Raw genomic sequence first — 19123 nt, 5'->3', positions numbered from 1 at the left:
CCCGCATACTAAACGGGGATCACCCGCGGGGATCCACCCGGGGATGAGTCTGATTGGAGGGGTGGAGTGGATCTCTCGGGCTGGAGAGGAGGCGCGAGGGGGATGCAGAGATCCAGGGCGGGGAGGGGTCTCGGAGGGGATCTGCTGGGGATGGGATCCAGCGTGTTGCGTTTCTTTGAGCCACCTGGCAGGCTCAGCTCTCGCTAGTGCCAGGAGCTGTGAGTCTGGAGGTGGTCAGGATGGAGGAGGAAGGAGATCCTGCGCTGGGGTGATCGTGTGATCCCTCCCCCAGATCCAAGCGGGCTCCTACCCCGGGAGTCCGCCTCGTGTCTAAGCAAGTCCCCGAGGACCCACGCGCCCTTCCCCTTGGTTCTTCCCTTAACTGAGCTGCCCATCTATCCGTCTGCTGAGGTTGCAGAGGGGTTTTCATACGAACTTCTGGAGGTGCAGGATTGCGCTAGACAGCAAATGGCCCAGAGATGCCATGAAACAGGCAGCTGGGCCCGCCGCTGCGTCTCGGTTATAACACCCCCGTGCACTCCACTTTCTTCCTGCGGCAAGTGGTGATCATCTTGCGCTCTGCCCAAAAAAAAGGGGCCGTTCCATCTGCGGATCCGCGTTCAGATCCATGTCCCGAAGCCTAATGCAGGAGTGACACTGCTCAGGAGGGACGTGGACTTTGACACCGTGTGATCTGTCTGCTGAATCACCAGAACAAATATTACACGGGCAACCTAAGCTGACTCCTGGCTGCTGTCGGGCTGGGAGATCTCGATGTCCTTTCCAGGTGAATGCCGGTGGATGTCCCACCCATGGCCTTGCTTGCTGCTCTAGGCCCAACCTTGTTCTGCAAAATTTGTGGTAGGGTGGGGAAAGGTATAGCTGAAGCATCCAGCTTATGCGTGTCATTGCTAGGGCTGGGAGTTGATATATAAATCGGGGAGCCAGAGATGGTGTGGGGGGGAGTTATTCAGGGCCTGTGTACTGGGTGAATGAGTGGAGGTCTTGGAGGGAAAGTCGGGCATGAGTAGTGGTGCTAGAAGGGAGACAGTGCTGCTGACCGTGATGTGATCACTTGGAGTGACATTGTGAGGGCAGCTGGGGGAGTGACTATAATGGGGGAACAGCTGGAAGGAGAAGAAAAGCAATACATAAAAAGAAAGAGCTGATGGAAGAGATGCAATATAAAGGAGGCGGAAGACACTTGTGAGACTAAAGGCAAGAGGGAGCAGGGTACTATAAAATTATTTCAAAAGTTGCTATATTACATTATAAAGCATGCAGCATGTCAGCTTTGCCCGGCCAGGCCTACCTTGGCTCTGCCCCAAACCACATGTGTAACGAGAGCTTATTTTTGCCCATCCACCAAACATATTGTACAAACATGCAAGGTGGTTGGTGCAAGCTGAGAAGGACTGTGGGGTTTATTGTAGGGTAGAATAGTCAGCTTCTAGGATGAGGGGGGGAACCAACCTCCTCTTCTGGAAAATGATCTTTATAACAATCTGCTCCTCTAGTGCCTACCTGTCCTGAGATCTGCAAACACTGGAGACCCTAATGGAGTCTCGTAGGGCTTCTCTGGGCTGGATACCTATTGCACGCAACAGTCTGACTTGTTTATAGTCTCCAGGGAGTCACTGACAGAGCTAAGAATAGAGCCCAGGTGTTCTGATTCTTATTTTCTAACCACTGGACCATGCTGCAAAGGCTGGCCTGAAGCTAGTCTTTTAAAAATGGAGTTGTGCGTCTGCAGCATACTGAGTTATTACTTGTCAACCATCATTTGTGCATGAGTAGATGGCTGTGATCTGGGTAATTATTGCATGCACTGAGCCTGCAGTTGTTTATGGCCTCTTGCTTGGGGTAGCTGTTTAAGCCCAGTGTCATTGGGTTTAAAGGAACCTCATTTAGGATGGGCTTTTGGTCCAGGAGGGAACCTGTTCTTCAGAATTGAGTGGGATCAAATCACTGCTCACAGATTTTAGTATTATTACTATTATAATATTTTTTTTTTTTAAAGATGAGCTGAACTGGTTCCAGGCACGCAGATAAGGAAAATCTTTGGGATTCCATTTGCTGCATGAGATGAAACACTGCTGGGACTTCGTTTAGAGGGTGGTGGTAGGGGGTGACAATGACACTTCAAATCAAAGATATTGAATTGCCTTAGCCTTCAAATTCCACATCAGTTTACAAATAGGGTAGACTGGCCATTCTCAATCTCTGTAGGCTGAAGGCACCCCTCGGAAAATGCCAGCTCCAGCTGTCCCTCCTTTTTTTGACTATGGAAAAAGAATAGAACAATTCTGTTGGAACGATGACAACAGGGTAGCATATCTTTTTTGACACTACAAATTCCAATCTGAAATCTCTGAGTTTATCTTGTGACTCATGTGTAGACGTGGCACTCTTAGAAGGATCTTATGGCAGCCTGGGGGTGCTACAAAACCTTGGTTGAGCATCATTGGGGTAGGTGCAAGTATTGCTCCACCTACCACTGAAATGCAGTCTCCAGGGCAAGAATATGGGGATGGGTGGGGGCAGGCAGGTGGAAAAGGAGGCTTTCCGTATTTCAAGTTCCCTATATGCATATTTTAATAACCCTTTAACAACCCTTGCAGCAGCAGGGCATTGGCCACCATTGTCCCTCTACTGTACCGGTGGCAGGCTAGGGCACCATATGGCCGGGGTGCCTGTGTAGTTGTAGTAACAGGTTAGACAAGGATTTGCTTGGGATGGTTTGGATCCTGCCTCAGGCAAGGGACCAGACTAGACCTCCAGAGTTTCCTTTTTTATGGAGTCTTACTTTTTATGGTTCTTTGCTGGACACAAGGGATGCACGTATATCCCAGGCTCAGTCGCTGAGGAGCAGGACATGTGACAGCACTATGAGAGATCTGCAGATGCCATGTTAAAGGGAGGCTTTCCTCTAGCAGCACCTATGCCAAGAAATAAGAAAGCAAGAGTCTGGTTTACGTGGCTTGGGTCCTTTAGTTGCATTTTGAACACTTAGCAATGTGTTGGCTGTGTTTCAGGTTCTCTCTGCAAACATGAAGACTGGAAATGTGTGCGTGTGCATGGTCTTTTCACGAACGTCATGATAACAGCCTGACTACAGAGCATGTCCAGACCACCTCCATGGCCTTCTTGAGGCAGCCACCGAAAACTAAGTCCCTTCCACCCTTCCTGGGGACGTTCCCCTGTTGCCTCTAGAGCACTGGCCAGGGATATTTCCAAAACATCTTCTCTGCTTCACTTCTGGCTTTGAAGTGAAGGGACTTCTTCGCAGCAGTCCTGAGAGCTGGGGAGGCAGCGTAGACCTGAATGTTGCTGAATAGTGAGTCTCAGTGAATGGCCAGGAGTCAGCAGTGTTGATTTACAAAGCCACAGCAATATATAGCCTGCCTTAGGGCAGCTCTTGGGTAGGAACTGAGAAGACCCTTTACTGAATCCCATCCTGGTTTCCTGCAGTGCCTAGCATTCCCAGCCAGGCTCTGAGCAGCCCACACCTTGCTTGGCTTCTAAGTGCAAGGTAAAAAATGGTCAGGGAGTAGCACAGGCACAGACAGAAATGAGAAAACATGCCCCCCCATCCCCCAAATGCTTTATACCCATGATAAAACCACCTACTCTTTTAAAATGGCTGTTCTGGGATGCAGCCGCAGTGTCACTGGGAGGCAGCCAGGGCTGTCATCCAAAGCAAACTGCCTGCAACGGCAGCAACAAAAGAGCAATTAATGTTCATGAGATCTTAGGTTAACTTGAAAGGGCCTGTTAAGAGGTGGTGTTGACACGGGTCTCCTGTAGAAGTAATCCAACCACTGCAGGGGCCAGTTGAATATTAGTCCGAGAACAGAGACCTTCACATGAGTCCAAAGAGGCTCTGGCATATTACACTTGCTTACGTTGTTGAAATACTTGCTCAAGTTAGTGGGATCACTGGACTGTAGCTATGGGAAGCTGCCAGCTCTTTGTGGATGGGAAAAAAAATGACATGCAGGTGGTGCCTCCATTTCTCTTGAGGTTTATAATAAGGAGCAAGCTGAGCCATTGCCCTTTATCATACTGCTGGGTTGTAAACCAGGTCGAATTGTGTTTACTGATAAGGGTGTAGGCAGGGCAGGGTGGCATCTTGAGACAATAATTAGTTTGGAGAGGTATGAGCTTTCATAGGAAACAGGTGACTACTTCAGATGTTATGAATAATAAGGGGGTGTGGGGGACTGTGCGTGTTTGTGTCTTGCTGAATCTAACTACAAAAAGACATTTGCCTAATTTTAGTGCCTAAAATGGGCTTCTTGCTGAGACTGTAGGGGGGAAACCAACTAGATTCTTCAGGGAAAATGTTCCTGTGATCAATTTATCTGCAACTTTCCTTGGTCTGTTGAGCCCATGCAAGCCCTTGCTCATCTATTTCTGATGCTAAAGAAAGCATCCGACCAGGTTGAGTGGAAGCTTCTGCCTGTCAGGAAGGAGTGGGCAAGCAGTTCAAGCCCAGATCCAGGGACTCTCCATGAAGAGCCAAGCTAGATTTGAAGGTTGCTTGGCCCATTCAGCAAAGAGCAGAGCATCTGGAATGGGACAGAGTCCCCAAAGGATAGGGGGACTTCAGGTTTGTAAAAAGGGAGCACAGCCAGGAACAACGAGAAGGGAAACATCTGGGCTGGACCACAGGAGAGCCTTGATTCTCAACAGCGTGGCCCATTTTAGCATGGCTGCCTTGTGTGGATAGCACTTAGTACTATCTTGGTCTGTTATTAGGGCTCTTCATGCCCATGTGAAGCCAGTGGAGAGGAGGAAGGGGGAGAGAAGCGTAGCAAGGTTAAATGATTTGCTTAATGTGGGAAGAGACTGCTAGAAGGCCTGCCGCCTAGTCTTGTATTATGAAGCTGAAAAGGACACCAGGCAGAGCTGATGCAGGAAGCCGGATTGAACAGGTGGCAGACCCCTTCCTCCCCACCCCTGAGTGACGGATCCCGTTCTCCCAGGGGAGAATCGAGTGTAAACACCATTAATGCTGTAGCCATGAATTAAAAACCCAGCTTGGCCAGCAATAAGCTAGAAACAAATTTTATTGGCAACAAAGAGCCCCCGTGAGCTCCAGGCAGCAAATCTGCTCCTACTTCGGGTGCTGCCTCAGGAAAAGTGAACCTCCGCCGCTCACCATGGCAGCGGGGTACAGTGGTTCTGTGAACGTGGTCAGGAAGTGATAGATGAGGTTCACGGTGTTGGTGACCCCGTAGAAAGTCAGGGAGCCAGCAGCGTAGTCTAGGAAGATCCCGACAGTTTGGTAATAGCTGCCCTTCACCACTGTCTGGATGTTGTTGTGCCAGACGGAGAATTTGAGCGAGTCCCACTCCAAGCACCACGAGGTGCTGTTCCTGCCTATCAAGTAGATGTAGTTCTTCCCGGTCCTGTGCGCATAGCTGTAGGTGGCTCCCAAGCAGAGCCACGAATCTGAGACCTCAACCTCCCAGTAGTGGCAGCCTCCGCACAAACTCTGGGTGCACAAGACTTGTGGCCAGTGGTTGAACCCTTGGCAGGGCACGGAGGAGGACTCCAGCATGATGCCAATGTTCAGCACTGAGTGGGTCTCCTTGAACAACAGCAGCTCTTCGCTGGCGGTGTTGGGGTCAAAGTTCAGGTTGCAATAGTCTGCAAGAGGAAGGAGGAGATGTGGGTCAGGGCACGCAAAGGGAAACATGAACCCAAGGAGGTTGAGTGGCGAAGGGAGGAGCCCAGGAGACAGCCGGTTTAGTCCCAAATGAAGGACGAGGAACTCTGTGAAATGCCACTTAAATGAATTGTACCGTATTGTCTCCCCTTCCTTGTGCTCCTCAGTCTGTCTGTACCTATCTGTGGTCTCTTACTGGGTTGGAGGAAGTCATCTTTGTTTCAAGTACAGTGGGGTCCTAGACAATACTGTAAATCTATCATCGCCCCTGAGAATTATTGCTGCTCTTGGGTTGTACCCATAATGTATTATGCTGTGTAGGTCAAACCCTTCATAGTTGAGAAGGCCGCTCATGTATCCAGGGCTATGCCAAGTGTATGGTGTCATACTGCATTTGAGAAATGACCCATGATTATGTAGCTAGAATTTAGCATGTGCAAGAAGGCATCTACTTCTGCAAGTCGTCTTGGCTTTTAATGAAAAGGGAAACAATAGGGTGGAGGGGGGAGTGTGTGGAAGAAATGCCTTCCAATGGCATGATAGTGCTTTGTTACAGATGCAAGTTCCATATATGTAACCTGAAGCTATTTGGGTAACCACCACTAGGAAGCATGTCCCAGGTATTTTGGGCCATCTGCAGGAGGAAGCCTGCCTGCTGTACAGCTCAGCTGGTGTCCAGGATGGCCCTTCTCCCAGACTGCAGGAGCCTTAAAGTGAATCCCAGCAGAGTTCTCGCCTGCAAACTCAAAGCAGCTGCCAGCCACTGGTTAAAGCTTGCGCACCTTCAGCATGGTGGTTGCTGCTTTACTAGGTTAGCTGCACCTGCATAAGGCTCACTTTCCTGAGCTGCACTCTGGGGCTGGTCCCATTCCAACTGAAATTATGGAGCGCAGGTATGAGCTGATCCATCAGCAGCTTAGCTACTCCATCTATAAGGCATAGGTGCATGCTAGACATGATAATTTGGGGTCAAAATCAAGCCAATTTTCACTGAAGCGCTCAAAGGAACTTCTGTCTGAGGACACCAGCCATTCAAATCTCAATTTCCATCCTTGGCTAGGCTGGTTGTAGCATTGCTCAAAAAAAAAAAAAAAAAGGCTGTAAGAGAATTTAAAGTAAGTATTTTCTCCCTTCCCCTCCAACTTGTACTCCAAATCTTGAAGGAGGGGAGGAGGACTGGAGAAGAACGCTAACCTGAAAAGTGGAAGTTTCAGGAAGTTTTGAGTGATTAAAAATCAGGGGCCAGATGGAAATGGCAGTCATCTTCCACTGCAGTCATTTAAGGTTAAGTATTATCAGTTAAGTACGAAGCCAGATGCAAACCCCCTCATGCCATGCTTATCACTATGGTGCTGCTTGCTAACTTTTTCCATTGCACCCGGTCACTCACAAATAACTCTAGTTCACTTTATTTTCCAGTAAGGTGCTGCAAGGTTTAGGTTACAGAAAATACAAGGAAAGGAGGGTGTGGGGATGTGTGCGCATGCATGTCTCTTCCCTATCCAAAAAAACCCAATTCTGATAAGTAGGATAACCAGAATATTTCCTTTTCGACTGAGTTTCAAATAGAGAAAAGTAATTTGGTTTTAAAACTAACTAAATTCTTTCTGGCTCGCCAGCCAGACTTCCTCAAATCATTGCTTTTTTCGTCACCATCTCTTTTTAAGATATGGTGTGCCCTGTTGAGGCCAGTTAAGACCATAACATCCTTGACAAAGAGGTCAATAACAGTCTTGTCTTGCAATTTCAGACTTCTAGCCAGTTTGAAAAAGAGACTGATTTCCTTGGTTCTGAATCCAGAAGGCGACATTTTTTTTTTATATAAGCCTAAAACCAGCATTGAGTTCTTCAGGCAGTTTACCAGTGCGGGTTCAAAATGAAAAAAGTATTCCGTTAAATTACGATGCCCACAAATCAAGTGGTTGGGCTGTTTTTTATTACAGGCACAAGTAATAGAATTTAATTGAAATAATTAGTCTCTTAAAGGTTGCAGACCTGTTTTAAGATGAGGCCCGATTTTAACACAACGTAACATGTACAAGTGCCTAATGATTTCTTACTAACGCAACACTATCTCTGCTTGTAGGTCTTGACGATGGAAAGACTTGGAAATGTAATGCATGTGCCCTTACTAATACGTAGTGTATGTAAGTATTTTGCCTTTCTTTCGGCACAGCCAGTCATCAGCTTCATGTGTTCACAGGCAGCTTGAGACTGACTTCAGTTTGAAGGTGTTTTGGAATGGGGCAGCATTTGGGTTCCAAAACACATGGATAATCTTCCATTGGGATTTGAAAAGCAACTCATAAACTTGTCTTTATGTTTCTGGAAAACTGTCTTCCCAAAACTTTTGGGGCTGAACTAGACCTGGCTGCATCCTTTGTATCCTAAAGCACCTACCGTGTAGCTTACTGTTGTTGAAAAGGTAGCCTTTACTTTATTCAGAAGTTAATTTACACTTGGCACTGCTGGTAAATAGATTGAGCAGGCCTCCGCAAGCCACCTGCTGCTTCAGACAGGCAGTGAGAGTCACTGCTACAATGCTAATGAGACTGAGAGATGCGGCTTGTACCTTATTCTGTCTTGGGGTTGGTTTGGTCCCTAGTACAACTGGGGGGCCAAGGGGGAAGTTGGAGGGGAGGGGAGAAGGTGTGTGTGTGTGTGTGTGTAGGGGGGGCTGTTGTTGAAGTGTGAAATAGCTGCCAAGGTGCCTGGTAGCAAAGTGTTTGGTAGATGGGCTATGTGATTGTTAGTTTCCTTCTCTACAGGAGACCTATCTTCCAAGGGGATCAGTGGATTTTCCCATAAGGACTCTAGATACAGACAGGTAGGTATTATGTGTAGTTAGCCTGCTAGAGATGCCCTGTTAAGATTGAACAGCACAGCATGATTTCTACCACTATCAAACCCCTGATGCACATGAAAATGTTCACATGTGTAGCCTCTCCCCTGCTAGATACCCAAGCTAGCATTTTAATAACACCTAGAATGTATATAGTGTTTATCTGACTTCCTGGGCTCTTTACAAACACTTACTAAAGAGGCCTCATGTCTTTTCTCTGTAGTTGTGTTCCCCACTGTACATTGAATGAACCTGAGGCTCAGTGATGTATCTGAGGTTGGAAACTCTGAGTCATAGTTTCATAGTGCTTAGGTTCAGAAGGGACGTAAACAGATCATCAGGTCTGACCGCCTGCCCCGGGCAGGAACGGGCACCAGGATCATGTCACCCCAGCCAAATATCTATCCAGCCTCCTCTTGAAGACTCCCAAGGTAGGAGAGAGCACCACCTCACTTGGGAGCCCGTTCCAGAGCCTGGCAGCCCTAACTGCAAAGTAATGTCTCCTGATGCCCAGCCTGAGCCTTCTCTCTCCCAATTTGTGGCTGTTATTTCTAGTAACCCTGGGTAGTGCCCGAGGGAACAGAGCCTCCTCCAGTTTCCGCTGGTCCCCTCTGGTGAGTTTGTAAATGGCCACGAGATCCCCTCTCAGCCTTCTCTTGTGGAGGCTGAATAAGTTCAGGCCCTTTAGCCTCTCTTCGTAGGGCCTGAACCGCTGCCCCTTGACTGTGCGTCACTTGACGTCCAGTTCAGCCCAAATGTAAGGTAATTGCAACCCTCCCCTCATTGACTGCATTGTTGGGACTGTGTGTTTACGCTGTGAGCTCCCTGGGCCAGCGATGATTTGCACAGCATCCAGCATTGTGTTTGTGCAGAGGGAAACCTTTAGTGCTACTCATGGAGTCTGCCTACTAGGCTCCTCTAGGGTTCACCTTGGGCGGATTGGTACGTGCTGCTCTTCCCGCCTCCCATTGCCTTAGCAGTAAAACACATTCCTAATGTTCTTCTGTCCTTCTTGGGGCTTTAACGATTCCAGCTTGCTGAGTTCCTTCCATCAAGGACCTTGCCATCTCCAGCAGTTAGACTAGACCAGGGGTTGGCAATGTTTATAGGCATAGTGCTAAAAACACCTGCAACCTCAGCTTGTATGATGTTTCTGTGCCAAGGCTGCATGGCAGGGGAACCACGAGGGGCCTGATCCTTGTGGCAGCGCAGCCCCGGCCCCTTCCCTGCTATGTGCCCCAAGATGCGTGCCAAGCAAAATGCCTTTGAGTGCCACACTCTGGCACCTGTGCCTACCCCTGGACTAGACCTTTCCCTGAAATCAGGGCACAGAGACTGGAGAAAAGAAAGCCAAGAAATGTAGCCAGGACCTACACTTCAGGAGGGTCTTCTTGTCCATATTGGGTGGTATCACCTCATAGGGCTGCATGGTGATGCCTGTAAAATGAAAGACACAGAAGCTGTTCATTCAGCTTCTGGAAAATGAGGGTGGGTGAGCTGTCGAGCAAATGTGTGGACTGGAATTGGAGAGGAGGCCCCAGGATCTCTCCTTCCATCTTGAATTTTGTCTAATTATCAAAGCAAAATGTTCTACACAGGGTTCAAAAATGTGAGCTTAACTGCCTTGCTTTCCATTCATGCCCTGTTTCTGCATGCACGTTCCTGGCCAGGACTGAATTCCCAAATACAGAAATACCTCAAGAACAGCTTTTCAAACAGCATCTCCAAGCCCAGTCAGATGTGATGCATCGCTTAGTGGCAGAAAAGGAAGGGGAACAATTTGGAGGTAATATTTGGATTTAAGGTGGAACATCATGAAGTTCTTTGTCCAGCTCTCACTTGTATGATTGTAGCAACATGCAAGTCAGTTGATGGCCACTGGAGGATGGTGCATAAAGGTAGTGGGATGGGGTGTAAATTGTCATGGATGCACTGCGGTAAATGGAGCTATGTGGATTTATGCCAGTTGAGGCCTGGTGGTTGAAGTGGAAGCACAATCCAGACTGTCCAAGGGATCCCTTCTCTCATTCCCTTTTAGTGCTGTAATCTAGACGCTTCGTGGGAAGGTGTAGGTGATTTAATATTGTGAATGGGAATATGGGTATGGGAGGCTGGGAGTGGGTGAGGGTGCCACTGCCCTGAGATAATAGGATGTGGTGTAGGAACAGTATTCCTGAGATGAGAAGTCACAAGTTAGGTTACTTCCTTGACCAAGGCCAGTGAGGGGAGTGGGAGGTTAGCCTCTATGAGATGGGATCCATGATATGGTGGGGCATGAACTTGTTCAACACTGACTGGCGGCTCAGAAGCTGTGCTGTTCTAGAGAAGGTTGATAAGGCACCTGAACCCGTCTCTTGATCCATGAAAGGTCTCGGCTTGGACTCTCGGTAGAAAGTGGCTGGTGCCAAATGCACCATTATGTGTTTGCACTCCCTTGCAGAGCAGCACTGAGGGAGACATTTATGTAATTGAGACCAGCCGGTCTGAGCTGTTCTGGAAGGAAGGAGGGGCTCGGGGGAAGACATGGGGGCTCCTCCAGAATGGAGAAGTCCTCTGCAGTCAATGGCAGAAGACAACTACCCACTGAAAACCTGGTGATAGCATCCTTGATGGCATTCCCCATTTCGGTTGCTAAAAAAAGTACCTGCCAATGCCAGCACTGTCCTGTCTTCCCAGTACTTCCAGAGGAGCTGGGACCTGGGGCTGCAGCTCAGGAAGGTCCTTTGGGGGTAAAAACACTCTCAGCAAAAGCAGCTCACTCACCTGTCTTAAGGATTTTATTGACGAAGTGGAGAGCAACCACTGCTAGCTGGGCCTTCAAATCACTCAGCATCTGCTTGACGCCTGTGAAACTCGAGGACTCCTCACACTTCAGGCTGACCACTGGCTCTGGGCAGGCTCCCAGCTGCTTCAGTTTTGGGAATTCCTGTGAGGCAGAGACCATTTGGGGAACTATTGCTATTCACTGTTGATGCCACTGGGCCAGATTCTGATGTCCTCCAACTAAATGACAGCTTACTCTACGGTGAGGGGGTGCTTATTGCGGAGGTAGGAACTACAAAGTCTGCGTTCCTGTGTCAGAATCTGGCCCATAATAAATTTCTCCAGCTCTCGGGATTCAGCATGGAGGAAAGAGCAGCTGTGTGCTTGTATGGGGAGAGAAGTTCAAAGTTATGGTTGTGAAATGACATCTGAGGTTTAAATATATCTAGATATTTGAGAGGCCGTTATTGCTACATACTCAAGGCACTCTAGTTCCTAGAAAAGCTATGAAAGGGGATTGGAAACTCCTGCAATGTTATATGCAAAAGAATGTGGCACAGTATTTGAACAGTGTGAGCCGGGGTGTCGGCAGGTGGCTGACTTCTCCTGTGTGCAAAGAGCACGCCAGGGAAGCCTAACCGTTGCTTAAATTACACTGACTTTTTAATGGTCCTCTGCAGAGGGCGGACTTTATGGTACTTGTATGTTTGAGATGATGCCAAATGTTATTATCTCCTAAGAGCCAGGACAGGATTCTTCTCCATTACACTGGCATCTACCAAAAAGCCAATTCTCTAAACTGACTCTCTGCATTTTGCTGCAGTGTTTACTTATTTTTTTCAGCTTAGGGTTCCTGCTTGGATCCAGAAACAAGCATGCAATCCAGGAACTGCAGTCTGTTGCAATTAGGGCAGAATGGATGTCTCACAAAGGAAGGTTGTTTAGACTTGATTTGGGGAGTGAGTCTCATTTCTTTCCAGACAGATTTATTGAAAACCGCAAGGTTCTTCAAATACAAATGGGGGGGAAAGCTTTCTTCCAGTTTGGAAGCTGGCCTAGTTCTTTTCACTGCATTGAGGGGCTGTTGGTTGCTAGCTATGGGGCTGGTTCACTGGAATGAATTCAATTATAAAGGTGGCCCACAGGTAACAAGGGAGAGATGGGGAAGAGGGGAAGAGACTCCCAAGAAAAGATTTGAAGGGTGTCACAGGAAGCTTACGTAAGAGGGGCAGAAATGAGTGTGCTTTCACAATAGAGGTAGGGCAGGATAGTTTAGCTTCAGGAAAAACAGAGGTCAGACATAAGGTAATTCTGGACAAGTCCAGAGGACCCTGTGCTCAGCCCAAAGAGTGCTCTTGAGTTGTGGGGAAAGACATGATGGGGTTAGTGCTTTTATCTAATCCACACAACTCTTGTGCTGCTAAGTAAAGAGCAATGGTGTTTTCAAAAGGTGATGTAAAGGTTGGTATGTGTGTAGGCTCACACCTACCATGTGCCCTGGAAGCATCAAACTGGTCCAGAATGGAGCTCAGAGAGCACAGCTTTCAATTCTTTGGGGACCCTGGAAGGGGAGTACGCGCTCCATGAGCCAGGCAGTTAGACCTTGGGTCAGCACCCTGAGAGTGAGCCTAGATATTCCAACCCAGGGAAGTGCTTGGGTTTGGACTCCAGGGGTTCAGAGCATGCTGAGCCTAACAGACGTGGACCCAGAACAGCAATCTGCATCTGCATGAGGAGGAGTTTAACCTATGACAGTGGTTGGTAGTACAGACCAGTGGTGTCCAGTTTGTCTGGCCCACAGGCAATATCTTGGTCACTCCTGCTCTAGATGCCAGGTTCAGGGCAGACCCCTCATGGAAGTTGAATAGACCATTCCAAAAAGTGCAGATGGCTGTGGAGGCATGGGCCCTTGCTACATGTTGCATATTACACAATTAACTGGCTAACTGTGCAATGAATTTAGACCAGCCACACATGCAAAGTAAGACTGGCTACAAGCGCAAAGTGATTATTGCACAATTGATTTGGTTAAATGCATAATAAATGTAGATAGGCCACGTGTGCAAACTAGTTACCGCTTGATTTGAAAATGACTTTTCAGCTATAAAAAGAGCCAACCAGCTATCAAGTTAGTGCTTGAAAATGCGTTATAACTCTGTATCTGGTTTCTATCCAGCTTTAACTTGAACATGTGGCAGGAACCCTACCTGCACGAACTGCTGGTCACTTGTATTCTCCAGGAGGCCGGTCATCCAGAGGCTCTGCTTCCAGAGGTCGGCCAGCTTCACTTGATTCTGCTGAATGGAGTTCCCCATCTGGACGAGAGCTGCTCTCTCCTCCTTGTCCAAAAACTCCAGCACCTTCACCTGCATGATCTTGAGTTCCTTGATAATCTCTGCAAAGGTCTGGTTCACCTCATCTCGTGCACTCTTGACCACTCTCTACAAGGGAAGGAGACATGCAGGGGCTGTGGTCACTGAGTTTAGTGAGGTGCATGGACTTGAGATGGGGAGTACTGGCACTCTCCAGAGAGGTGCTTTCCTCCTCTCTCTGACTTGTTGAGCCAGTAATCCAGAACTAACCTACAATAACCAGCTGAACAGGACTCTGACCCCCAACACTAAATCATACTGGGGCAAATCCAAATACCACATAGCTTGCAAGGAGAGGTAACTCTCCTGCAAAAACATTAGAGTGGGGGATCAGAATATGACTCGTTGGCAAATAGATAAAAAAGAAAAAGCACCGAGTTTAGTGTGGGCCTAATTACTAGGAGAAATGCCCAAGTTGAGTCCCCCTGATGACCAAGACCCCCTTTCTCTGGGTCCCATGGAACAGAATGGCTGTTGGGTCTTCAGGGCCCACCCTAGTAGAGAGACCCTTTTGGGAACTAGTTTTGGTCAAGCTGAGAGTGGAAGCAGTGGCTTTACCATGAGGTAGATGATCCTCCCCTTGTGTCTGTGATTGTCGGAGGCCATCATGATGATCTGGTTTTCCATGTTGACTTGTATTTGCTCAGTTTCCACCTGGAAAGGGAAGAGTGAATCTATGGTTTAGGGATGGCAAATGTACACTCAGTGTCCCTTGGTGTTGGTGACTGCACAGACTCTGAGCTCGCTGCTGCACTATGCTCCCAAACGTGTGTTAGTGAGAGCTGACAGTTTGAGGGCCGTGGACATCCGAACAGGAACTAAACATACCTTAATGCAGGACCCTGAACTTACTTTTTGCTGCAGAAAAAGAAATTGCTCCTTGCAGAAGGTTTTGCTTGCTTTCAGTGGAAGAAGGTAAATGTCTGAGTGCTGCAATACCTCTGTCCAAAAGAGGTGGCTGCAGTGCCCAGTAGGAATTGTAGTTTGGGTTGTGTTTTAATTCTTTCTGAACTGTGCTCCCCTGGTAGACATCTCCCTGGGCTACCTGGCTGGACATCTCCACAGTCCAGCCAGGAAGCCCAGCCCAAAATGAGGAACAGGGACATTGATCACAGAGGAGCACTTGCAAACTGAAATATTTCAAATTTCAGGGTTTGTTTGTTGCCCAAAAAACCAGCTGAACTTTTCATGGAGGAAAACCCATTTTCTGACCAGATATAGGAGTTCCTCCAGCCAGAGCAGCTACTTAGAAGCATGCAACAACTTTACGAAACAGGTTGGTTGGAAAAGAGAAGCTGGCTGTAGCCATGGGAAACTGTAGATAGGTGGGTGGGGTGAATGTCATTGGCCAAAGCTGAAATCCAGCTAGGGCATGGGGCTTAATGCATCTGATCTTATGAAAGACCTCATTTCATGATCACCCAGGGTCAGGACTTTGGCTATATTATGTTCCCTCTGAAAAACAGTGCTTCCAGCAGCATGGTCCCCCCTGAGGCACTGGGGTCAATGCTAACCCAGAAAGCCACTGCTGTTTCCTGTAGTAACCTGGCTTTCCTCAGGGGTCCTGATCCAGGTGTGAGCAACAGCAGTGAAGTAATAGCAATAATTTGCAGCACCATAAGGTCACACCAGCCTTTATACCCCCAGTCCTGTTCAGGAGCCCCTTATGGGCTTGAGGCCTTCCAGTGAGATGTTCCCTGCCCTCAAGAACCTATTGCCCTGGCTGTGTTTTCCCTTTACCTCCTTTGCTCTAGGGAGATGGCAGCCCAGGGCAGGATGGCTGCAAAGCACCTGCTGACCTTTCAGCTCTGCTCCCTTATGAGATGTGGGCTTCTGAAATTCAATATTCCAGCATTAAGGTAGATAGAGGCTGAGTGAGCTCATTGCAAGCTTAATTGTATCCTAAAGGAACAAGTGGTATGTAGTGATGGCTTGGTGCTTAAGGCATTTGCAAGATATCTGCTTTCTTTTGTGTTCCGACCCCACTAGTCACTTGTTACAACCAAAGCTTCTTGGCTTCACAGCATGATCTCCCACAAAAGAGCTGGCCAACCGATGGCCAGGGCCCAGTAGGTTTGTTCTGTCATTGTCTGCTCTGAATGATAGAGATATGCAGGTCTAAATAGCATCAACAGAGGAGTATGTGGATCGTGGGGGTACCGGATTACTGACTGATGTACATGGAAAGACCAGATCCTCAGCTGGTGTGGCTTTGTCAAGGGAACTAGGCTGGATTAGGTCTGAGAGGGCAGAGCCAAGACCCCTAGAGTTACAACCTGTTTCTTCCAGGTAGGATGGATGTGTGAAAGCTAGCTTTCTTCCCCATTGCTTTCTTCCAGCCTTGGGAGCAGAATGGAGCTACCTGGCCATTGGCCTCCAAGAATATCTACAGAGAAGGCAATAATGGGCAGGAAGCTGCTTCAAGTAGTTGCCTGTTTGTCCTGTGATGGGTCAGAGGACCCAAATCTCATGCTTCAGAAGGTAATATGAGACCCTGCTGAGACCTGGAAGCATCCCATGGCTTCCAGTATTTTACAGCATACTGGCTAGGCCTGCCTAAGAGGTGGAGGGGAGAGAGATTGCTCCCTCTAGAGCAGTGGTTTTCAACCCATGGTCTGTGGACCCATGGGAGTCGGCTTACTAAGTGGTCCTTGATCAATCCAAAGTGTGTGAATGCCCATGCTTACAATTCAAAGGGGTCCACATCTCCATTCAGCCTGAAAACAGGTTGAAATCCACTGCTGTAGAGTATTGTGTGTGGGTCCTGCCTCTGGCAGTTGCATTACCAGATGTTCAGCTTGTTGCAGGGTTTCTAGACGAACTGCTCTTGAGGCAGGTACAAACTCTTTCCCGCTCTCTTGAGTTGTTAGCTTGACTTATCCTCGGAAGTACCCATGCTGGAAAGAGCCTCTGATCTGAATCCGTACAGGTTGTGCCTTTGCTAAAGTCTCAGTCGAACTGGCTGAAATCAATGCTCCAGGTCCTCAGCTGGCATAAATCAGCGCAGCTCCACTGGGGAGAATTGATGGCAGATGATCTGGCCCACAGTCTTTCCAAGGATTTCAGTGGGAGGTCCCTCAGTCTGTGCAAAAGCCAGCGTTGTGCACTAGTGAAGGTAATGGCGAAATAAACGGCAACTGGCTTTGGACTAACTTACACAGACGCATGGTGACTACTGGCTTTGGCACATCTGTACTTGGGGTCATTTGTAGTGCCAATGAGTCTGGGGGATTCCTGAAACACTTACCCCGTTGTGCTCTGCGCTGCTTCTGGGAAGAGGGGTTTTCTACGTAACCTTTCAGCAGGACTTACTATATTGTCCGGTGGAGCAAGGAACTGCCTGAACCAACACAGCTTCCCATCTGTGCTGGGTCAGCCTAACCTCAAGCCTACAGCTGGCTGGTCTGCGAGTGCCAGGGGTTTAATTTGGGCCCTGTGGAGAGCCTCCTGTGCCTAGTGGAAGACTTCCTATGCTTCAGCTCTGTGGTTCTCAACCTCACTGGACTTGAAACCCCTCCATAACTGTTGTGAACTGAGTGGCACCCAATTTCAGAAGTGTATGTATGTGCTTACTTTGTTTCGGAGCGGCCGGGAGGGCTGGGGGACTGGCCAAGCAGGGACATGCTTGAGCCTGTCCTTATCTGCTTATCTCCTCAACCTTGTGGCACTCTTCAAAGCATGTGGCAGCACCCCTGGGTGTCACACCACCCTTGCTGAAAATTGCTGCCTTAGCTTCTCCTACCAGGAGATCTCCCTGTAACAGGAGCTGCTGCCAGAGGGGCGTACACCTGTAGCTCCCACTATTTCCACCACTGCAACATGCCAGCAAGGCATGCCCTGTGCCCTGCGTAGGTATAGCTTTTAAATGGGCCATGGTGGCTGGTAGAAAGCATGGGCCTGGCTACCTGCTTCTGTCGGCTGCTGGGTCCTGCCGCCATGGGGCAGTTGTGTGTATGGCCTTGCAGCTATGCTGGCAAATCACAATAAGGAAGCCCAGGCTGCAGCCTGTGCCACAAGGGTCGCTGTCTTGCTCACCGCCTTCGTTGCTCTCTCCCCCTGCAAGGGGACTGCCTCGTGGTCCCTGCGCCCCTCCTGGAGGCGGGTGCGACCGAGGAAGCCGCCCTCTGCCCGGCAGGTCTGTTTCTGCAGCTTGTGGTGCTTGAGGCACAGCCTGGCTTTCAGGTCACTGATGGGCTCCAGCAGCTGGTGGCTCCTGTATACTTTGTCTTTGTAGTATAGCTGGGTGTGGGTCTCGCACAAGGAGGGTGTGCGCTGGAGGCAGGTGTTGATGGGCCTGAGTTTCCCAGAGGAGCAGAAATCGCAGGGGATGTTGTTGGGACCCGCTGGGGGAAGCTTGGTCATGGCTGGAACCTCCTGGACGAGCTTTGCTATTTCTCCCAGGTTGATGTTTTGGCAGAGTCTAGGCCTTGAACTGAAGGGCTCCTGGCACTGCGGGCAGTAGGGGCTCTCTCCGATCATGGCTTGGTGGTCCCAGTAGTTCTGCAGGCAGTCCATGCAGAAGTTGTGCCCGCAGGCTGTGGTGACAGGGTCCGTGAACAACTCCAGGCATAAGGGACACATGACTTTGTCCTTGAGAAAATATAAGCTTGTGTTGTTCATGATCCCAGAAGCCTCCACGGGACTCTACCGCCAGATCCAGAGGTCCGGAGCTCTGAGAAGCAGTAAGAAGACCTATATTTAATCCATATAATCGGGCTTCGTGATGAACTTGGTGGGCCAGGGGGAAGTGACTAATAAACTTGGCATACTTTTCTAGCGGCAGCCAGCCTGTTCTGAGAAACTTGTGGATCTAAGATTGGGAGGGGCAGTTATGATCATCTGACCGCTTGCATAATGCTGGCAGGTCTGGTGCAACCAGGATGTATATTTATTTTAAATTGAACTTGGATCGCTTTGTAAAGGTCTCGAGTGATGGACAATCCACCATCAAAAGTGTTTGGTCCCCCAAGCACCCTTCCTTTAGAGCTCTCTGTCCTCTGCCATCAATGGTGGGATTCATCCCACGACTGGGCAGTTAGCATTAGGGGCTATAGGCTTTACAGGTGGGATAGAGAAGGAGGGAAAGGTGGGGGTGGGCGCTCTATGTCAAGGAGCAATACACATCCTCTGCCAGCAGAATGGGGTCAGAGGAGGGGGAAGCGGAAGTGCTCTGGGTCAAGATACAAGGGTGCTGTGGGGAGAGGGATCTAACGGTGGGGGTCTACTACAGACCCCCCCCAACCAAGGGGAGGAGCTGGACCGGGAATTTTTGGGCCAGCTTGCAGAGGCACTTAAGGCAAGGGATGTAGTTGTCATGGGTGATTTAAATTACCTGGACATCTGCTGGGAGGAACAGTCAGCCAGGTCGGACCATTCCAGGAGGTTCCTGGCCAAGATACGGGACCTCCACTTAATTCAGGAGGTGCACAGTCCCACCAGAGGAAATGCCCTGTTGGACCTGGTCCTGGCCAC

General features: G+C 48.9%; 1 protein-coding gene across 1 annotated transcript; it reads right to left on the bottom strand.

Annotated features, from left to right (window-relative positions):
• Window positions 1-5076: 5076 nt before the first annotated feature.
• LOC109296137 (E3 ubiquitin/ISG15 ligase TRIM25-like) lies at window positions 5077-18318 on the bottom strand. Its single transcript, XM_019515380.1, has 6 exons — window positions 17687-18318; window positions 14210-14305; window positions 13487-13720; window positions 11280-11442; window positions 9891-9953; window positions 5077-5655 (listed from the first exon to the last, which is right to left on the bottom strand). The coding sequence occupies exons 1-6, from the start codon at window positions 18269-18271 to the stop codon at window positions 5120-5122; spliced, it is 1677 nt and encodes a 558-aa protein (XP_019370925.1). The 5' UTR covers window positions 18272-18318; the 3' UTR covers window positions 5077-5119.
• Window positions 18319-19123: the final 805 nt, after the last annotated feature.

This window comes from Gavialis gangeticus, unplaced genomic scaffold (assembly GCF_001723915.1).
Source record: "Gavialis gangeticus isolate Ggan-Ray unplaced genomic scaffold, GavGan_comp1, whole genome shotgun sequence".
NCBI lineage: Eukaryota > Metazoa > Chordata > Crocodylia > Gavialidae > Gavialis > Gavialis gangeticus.
Note: the sequence above shows the minus strand (reverse complement) of the source record. Positions and strands in the feature narration are given on the sequence as shown.

Excerpts from the sequence above, each read along its gene's own strand:
- LOC109296137 (XM_019515380.1), bottom strand. The coding sequence starts at position 18,271 with ATGAACAACACAAGCTTATATTTTCTCAAGGACAAAGTCATGTGTCCC. Across the intron at positions 13,721-14,209 it reads GGAGGATCATCTACCTCATG|AGAGTGGTCAAGAGTGCACG; the intron begins GTAAAGCCACTG and ends CTTCCCTTGTAG. Across the intron at positions 11,443-13,486 it reads GTGACCAGCAGTTCGTGCAG|GAATTCCCAAAACTGAAGCA; the intron begins GTAGGGTTCCTG and ends TCTGCCTCACAG.